General features: G+C 35.3%; 1 protein-coding gene across 1 annotated transcript; it reads left to right on the top strand.

The window, feature by feature from the left end:
- Positions 1 to 960, top strand: LOC116599128 (olfactory receptor 1038). The gene has a single exon (XM_032358814.1). The coding sequence runs from the start codon at positions 1 to 3 to the stop codon at positions 958 to 960; it is 960 nt and encodes a 319-aa protein (XP_032214705.1).
- The last annotated feature ends 7,135 nt before the right edge of the window (positions 961 to 8,095 follow it).

Below are 8,095 nucleotides of genomic sequence, written 5' to 3'. Positions count from 1 at the left end.
ATGGCCAATGTCAATATCACCTATGTCTCTGAGTTCATTCTAAAGGGAATTACAGACCGGCCAGAGCTTCAGGCCCCATGCTTTGTGGTGTTTTTCATCATCTATCTGGTCACAGTGCTGGGCAACCTGGGGTTGATAACCTTAATCAGGATTGATGCTCGACTCCACACACCTATGTACTATTTCCTCAGTCACTTGGCCTTTGTTGATGTTTGCTACTCCTCTGCTATCACACCAAAGATGATGGTGAATTTTGTTGTGGAACTCAATACTATTTCTTTCCATGCTTGTGCAACACAGCTGGGCTGTTTTCTCACCTTCATGATCACTGAGTGTTTCCTTTTGTCTTCCATGGCCTATGATCGCTATGTAGCCATCTGTAGTCCTCTGCACTATTCAACCCTGATGTCAAGAAGACTCTGCATTCAATTAGTGGCAGTGCCATATATATACAGCTTTCTGGTTGCCCTATTCCATACCATTATCACCTTCCGTCTAACTTACTGTGGCCCCAACGTAATTAACCATTTCTACTGTGATGACCTCCCTCTCTTGGCTTTGTCCTGTTCAGACACACACATCAAGGAAATTCTGATCTTTGCCTTTGCTGGTTTTGATATGATCTGTTCCTCTTCCATCGTCCTCACCTCCTACATCTTTATCATTGCCGCCATCTTAAGGATCCGCTCTACCCAGGGGCGACGCAAAGCCATTTCCACCTGTGGCTCCCATATGGTGGCTGTCACTATTTTCTATGGCACCTTGATCTTTATGTACCTACAGCCTAAATCAAATCATTCCCTGGACACAGATAAAATGGCATCTGTATTTTACACAGTGGTGATCCCGATGTTGAACCCCCTGATCTATAGTCTAAGGAACAAAGAGGTGAAAGATGCCTCAAAGAAAGCCTTGGATAAATGTTGTGAAACCTTAAAGCTGTTAAAATTAAGGAAATAACAATGATAAATTCTTTATTGAATGCAAGAAGATAAATAAATCAAGCTTTCTCCTGCTGACATTTCTTGTAATTCTTTCCTAATCATTTGAAAATGTGACTGTGCTTCCGCAGACCTTAACTTTTTCTACAAGAACCAGGGCAAGTCTGGAAAGTCAATGTGATTCAGAGAATCCCATTCAGGCCATTGCAGCCATTACAGCCTTTACAGATCACCGAAATTATGGTAAAATATATCCTCAGACACATATTTGTGCATGTCAAGCAAAGGGTGCTGCATGTTTTTGTTAGAATTTACTATTCTGGAGCCAGGGGTCCCTGAGTTTGATTGCTATGCTCTTCCTTTATTAGCCGTGCCTCTTGGACAATCAACTTAAACTATGTGACTCTGTTTCTAATTCTGGAAAGTAAGAGGACCCAATTCATTGGTTTGTTTTAAATATGAAACAAGTTAACATTTATGATATGCTTACAACAATATCCTGTGATAATAAGTGCTATGAATGTGTTTGTTGTATAAATGTTTGTTAACTAGTTGAATTTTAATAAAATAAGGTTTTTAAAAAAAGGTTATTTCATTGCATTCTCAAAGGTTTATCAATCTGGAAGAAAGAGGAACAAAGCCTGGTTAGATTTCTACTACCTTCCAGGGAATCAAGTGATACCAAGTAGTCTTACTTAATACAATCAAGTAAACCTAAGGGATGTCTGAGACTTTACCTCTGGACCACGATTACATATAAAGTGCCTAAGTTCACATAGCTGGTAATATGATAATTCTAAAAGCAAATTTAAGTCTATAACTTAGAAATATGTGTGAGGATATGGCACAATCTTTGACATCTAATAGGGGGTTGGTAAAAACCAGATTATTTTTTATCATTATTAGTGACATGGACCATCCTGAAGGTGTGTTCTTACTCAAGGATTTTTCTGGTAAGTACAACTGATTAGTGGTTTACTTTGAATAAAGATTCAAGCTATTATTTTGTCATATTGATATTTAAAGCTTTAGACTTTCTATTAGATTTTCTTTAATTTGGCTACTCTTTACGTTTTTTCAGTTTGTTGAATGAAGAATGACTTGTTCTAAAAAGAACTGTGCCCTTTCTGTATGTTGTTTTTAAGTGTTTATTTGAATAAAAGGCCATTACTCAGTTCTAAAACAATAATAATATTAAGAATAATACAAATAAAAATATCTAATATTTACTAAGTTTATTTGAATAAAAGGCCATTACTCAGTTCTAAAACAATAATAATATTAAGAATAATACAAATAAAAATATCTAATATTTACTAAGTGTTGACCACTGTTTAGCCTAATTGTATGTGGTTATCATTTATCAACTAATTTAATATTCTTATCAATACTAAGAAATAAATCACTTACATTGAAGTTTAATGTGTGAAAATCAGATTATAATGAAGCAGAGAAATTAAGGGGTCTTTAACCTATTTTACCTTCCAACAGGATAATTTAAACATGTACAAAGTTAGAATTCCTTACAAATATGCTTTATTTAAAATAATTCAGTTACTTTAGAGGCATAGATTTTCAGGAATATATCTAGAATGTAATTGTTCTGATAAATTTAATGCATACTTTTTTTTGTAATATTCACTTCTAATTCCCTCATATTCTCTGAATTATATTTCTTATTTATGGATTAGATCAGAGGAACCCATTTTTTCTACATTTTTTGACCTCACCAAAGTAATATCAGAATGTAACCTATAAAGAGCCACTAGTGATTATATCTTTATAAAGTTTTCCCCCCTTAATTTGGTCATTTAACAATTAAAGTATTCATAGGGTGTTGACATTTTACTATGTAAGTAATCACACAAATTAAAGACCATTAAAGAGAATTTTCTTAAAAGTCTCAACTTAGGGGTGCCTAGGTGGCTCAGTCGGTTAAGCATTTGCTTTTGGCTCAGGCCATGATCCCAGGGTCTAGAATCCAGCCCCAAATTCAGCTCTCCACTCAGCAGGGAACCTGCTTCTCCTTCTCCCTCTGCCTACTTAGGCTCTGTCTCTCTGTTAAATAAATAAATAAAAATTTTAAAAGTCTCAATTTATTTTTTCACTTTTCTAAATATTTTATTTATTTATTGGACAGAGAAAGAGAGAACATGTGGGGGTGGAGAGAGGGGCAGAAGAAGAGGGAGAAGCAGACTCCCCATGAGCAGGGATCCTGATCCCAGGACCTTGGAATCATGACCTGAGCTAAAGGCAGATGCTTAATCCACTGACCACTCAGGCACACCTTGAAAGACTCCATTTTTCGATGAGAAGATTGTGTCTCCATTTGCTAAGTCCTTTCCTTAGGTTGTAAACCAAGGCAGTTTTATGATAACAAATGGGACCCAGTGACATCAAAGTATTGAAGTGAAATATAGTTAGGCTTTATGGAAACAGTTAAGAATTTGGTTTTTCAGGGGTGCCTGTGTGGCTCAGTGGGTTAAGCTGCTGCCTTTGGCTCAGGTCATGTCTCAGGGTCCTAGGATCGATTCCTGTATTGGGTTCTCTGCTCAGCAGGGAGCCTGCATCCCCCATCCCCTGCCTACTCGTGATATCTTTTTCTTGTCAAATAAATAAATAAAATCTTAAAAAGAAAGAATTTTCAGAGTCCGCATGGAGCACGGGGTGTGGTGCAAAAATAATGAATACTGTTATGCTGGAAATAAAAAAAAAAAATTAATAAAAAAAAAATGAAAAAAAAAAAAAAAAGAAAGAATTTGATTTTTCAGGGAGATGGAAGATTCTCAGAAATGTTTGAAGCTAACATCACTGGTGAGCAAAGGAATGATAAAGACAGAAGGTACTCAGATCTATATGTGGTAACCTTTCTCTTTACTTTCTTTTCCAGGTGTATGAGCAACAGGGTTTCTGTGCCAGACTAAGGCTCACATATAAATTTTTTTTAATTATTTCTTTAACTTGTGAAAAATTTAACTTAAATCTAGTTTTTAGGTGGCATTTTTGTGAATCACCATTCAGTGTTTTAAAAATCCCAAGGTTGTATAATTGTAATTAGAAATATAAGATAGCTATTAAAAAAATGAAGCTTTATGGTTGGACAAAAATTGAACTCAAATCCTGTCCCCCCCAATGATAAGATAGGTGTTGTGTTAATCAATTACATAAACTATTTAGAATTTTTGGTGTTTAGTTACCTGTCTCAATTAGGGTGCTAGGCAAATTAACTGAGTGTGACCTCATGTGAAACTTCTCTTCTTTCTAGATGTGTTTCATTACCTCTCAAGTGTTTAATCCAATAATAGATTTCACCTGTTAATTTGTTTGTAACCTAACTCTAAATGTCAAACTCCTGGCTAACAAAGATCGTTTTATATTTTCCTTTTTTTTCTCTCTAATACCTCGTAAGACTCAATAATTCATAGATGGTCCAATATAATATTAAAATAATGGTAAAAAGTAAATACAAAGTTTGTGTTACATCAAATCCTTTTTTACTACCTCAGTTACCTTGATTTTTCCCCTCTATATGCTGTCTTTGAGTAATCCACGATATAAACAAAAAGAGTCCAACATATCTTGATGCAAATTCTGTGAATACATTACTAAAGTATGGGGAGTGTATCTTGTAATATTTGTTGATCCCTCTAGAACATTTTCTTTATGTTACATCATTTTAAGTAATTTATGGAAAAACAAAACAAAACAGAAAATGATGTTTCACAAGAGCAATAATGTTATGGTTAATCTTTAGGGATCCTATTTGCTTAACAGTCAAGGAATAATCCTTTGAAATTTCAGATTACTGTGCTGAGCCCAAGTATAATAAAGAATTATTAACTAACAGAAAGATTATTTTAACACTGGGGAAAACATCTCACAAAATATTTAACTGTATTTTACTTAGTTTTTTCTTTTAGTATGGATTTTATTAAACTTTGAATTTTAGTAAGAAGTAGCAGTATGCATTTGACCAAAGTTCATTGGCTTGCTGTTGAACTTTGCAAGGCTACCAAGTATTGCTTTAGATTGTACCAGAGATCCAACCTTATATCTGAAAGTCAGTATCTGTTGAGCTGTGGGCAAATAATAATTAAACCATGAATTTATCAACCTGCAGGTACATTTAACTTACTCTCAGAAAATTGTTTGAAAGTTTTGGTCAGAGGAACATGACTTACAGTGAACTTCACTTTGTTTCCTGAAGTCTTTTGGAAAGCACGTAGGGCACACTAACCACAGAGAAGCGAACACTTCTCTTTAAAGTCTTTAGCAGACTCTGTTCCTCTTCACTCCACATACACATGTATATACAGAGTGATACATAGACACATTGTTTATTTAAAAAAAACAATTAAATCTTATTGAATGTGGATATTTTATCCTAGGAACACTGTTTTTCTGAGGTTTTGTAACAGCACTCTGCCTAACAGAATTAAAACAACAAAAAAATCTACAACATAAATTGTATAGAAGCCACTGTATTCTTTGCATTTTAATTTTTTGCATTTGATTTTTATTTTGCATGTTTCTGCATTTTTAAAAACTAATCTGTAATGATTATACGAAGTGTAGCTTTGCTCAGAGACTTGAAAACATCCATCTGCATGTATGCAGCTATGGACCTCTGAGAATGTTCATCAATTGTTTTAGGTCATAGGGAGAGAGAGGAAAAAATGAAACAAGACAAAACGAGAGATGGAGACAAACCATAGGAGACTCTTAATCTTAGGAAAAAAACTGAAGGTTGCTGGAGGGGAGGATAAGTGGGTGATGGACATTGGGGAAGGAATGTGTTGTAAGAAGACTGAAGAATCATAGAGTTAGATCCCTGAAAAAAAAATACATTATATTTTAATTAAAAAAATTAAAAAAGAAATTTTAACTTTACCCTTCTGTCAAAATCATATCATCTATTTTTAGGATTAATTATTAGAACTAATTTAATCTTTTTTTTTTTTTCTTTCCCTTTGAGAAGGAGAGGTTGGGGAGGGGCAGAGAGAGGAGGAAGGGAGAGAATCTTAACAGGCTCCAAGAACAACAAACACGAAGCCTGACTTGGGGCTCCATTTCACAGCCCTGAGATGATGACTTGAGCAGAAATCAAAAGTTGGATGCTTAACCAACTGAGCCACCCAGGCAATTCAGAACTAACTTAATCTTTAAAAATTGCAATTCTTGGGTGCCTGGGTGACTCAGTTGATTAAGTGTCTGCCTCCGGCTCAGGTCCTGATCCCAGAATCCTGGGATCGTGTCCTGGGGTTGGGTCCATGTTTGGGGTGGGGTGTCTGTGGGGTCACTGCATCTCCCTCTGTCTCTGCCTCCCTCTCTCTCTCTCACTGTCTCTTATGAATAAATAAAGAAACCTTTAAATTTTTTTTATCTGCAATTCTTTTTGTGATTTATTGCTCCAACTATCTATTGCAATATAAAAAACAAAAAACAAAAGACCCCCAAAGCCTCATGGCCTAAAGCAACCATGATTTATTATCTCTCATGAGTCTGTGACCTTACTAGACAATCCTTCTTCATGTGCTGGAAATTGGACAGTAGGATGTGTGACCCAAGATAATCTTGATAACAACTGACACTTGGTGAGTCTGTCAGCTGAAATACTTTCTTTTATGCAAGTGACATCTCCAGGCATCTAGCTTGGGTGTCCATAAATATGGTGGTCGGGTCTAACCTTTAGCACTCCAATGGAGAAAAAGAGTCAAGCCTTAGAAATTACAGCATAACATCACTTTTGAGCATTTTATTTTGTAAAGCAAGTCACAGGGCCACCGTCCATAAGAGAGGTAACTATACAAGTATGTGAATATAGACTTAGGGATTTGTGTGGACTATTTGGTAGTAACCTACCACAACTATGATCTTTCCAAATATGTCTCAAGGCACTTAAATAGAACAAATGTATTAAAAAAATGACACCCTGAATGTCTTAGAGTATTAAAACCCATGCATTTTGAATTCAGAAGCATTGGCCCCAAATCCTAACTTTGCCACCTACAAGGTGTGTGCTCTTGAGCAAGTCACTTATTATCTTTAAAATTCAGTTATTTATAAAATGGGGATAATGCATACACACAAGGTGAATACAATTGTTTACCTTGAGAAAATGCATCTGGTAATATGGATCAATGAAGAGCCTTAGTTTCTTTACCAAAAAAGAAAAATAAATAAATAAATTACTTTAGAGCAGACTTCTTCAAGGATATATAAATGCTTTATTTTCAAAATTTGTTCATGTCCTGGGAAGATGTTATGCTAAGTAAAATAAGTTAGACATGGAAGGGCAAATCCTGCATGATCTAATGTAGAAAGTAGAATGGTTGACAGGGGCTGGGAGTGGAAGAAGAAATGAGGGAAGTGTTGATGCAAAGTTCTAGTTATGCAAGACACATATGCTCTGGAGATACAAAGTAGAGCAATGTGACTATAGTTAACAGTACCGTAGTGTGTACTTGCAATTTGCTAAGAAGGTAGATCTTAAGTGTTCTTATGACAGAGAGGAAAGAAGGAAGGAGGAAATGGTAATTATGGGAGATGATAGATATATTCGTTAGCCTGTCACAATTATTTCACAATGTATATATATATATAATTTAAAACATAAAGTTGTACTCCTTAAATATATATGATTTATGCTTGTCAATTATATCCCAATAAAGATTAAAAACATTGTCCATTGGGGATTTTATCATCTTGACATTTAACAAAACATAATGTAAGGTTACTATATTCATAGAATCTTGCTAATTATACCTGGTACACTGGGAATGGCAAGATCCTTTGATGCCTTAGTAACATATAGGAGTCAAAAATTAGGGGGAATATTTAATACACAAATATTCAGAGTACAGTAGTTTCCTCAGTATATTTTCTTTAAGCTGAGTTTTAAGTAGTACTCTTTGCACTTCCATCCCCTCCAAAGTAAAAGACACATTGCTGTGCCACAAACTGTCAGCAACTCAGAAATGCGTACAGCACTTTGGGGGACTGTTTGGACTTACCAGGCAGCATATGCCATGTTTGAGATTATAGCTCTGAGCCATTCGCTGGGTATTACAGCAGATGACCTGATTTGATTCAGTTCCAGGGAAAGAGTAGATTCTGCAAGTGATCCAATGATTTTGGAGATATCTGTATTAGAA

This window comes from Mustela erminea, chromosome 9, assembly GCF_009829155.1.
Source record: "Mustela erminea isolate mMusErm1 chromosome 9, mMusErm1.Pri, whole genome shotgun sequence".
NCBI lineage: Eukaryota > Metazoa > Chordata > Mammalia > Carnivora > Mustelidae > Mustela > Mustela erminea.
The sequence above is the reverse complement of the archived record's forward strand: the minus strand, read 5'-3'. Positions and strand labels throughout refer to the sequence as shown.

Coding starts and splice junctions, on each gene's coding strand:
- LOC116599128 (XM_032358814.1), top strand. CDS start 1: ATGGCCAATGTCAATATCACCTATGTCTCTGAGTTCATTCTAAAGGGA.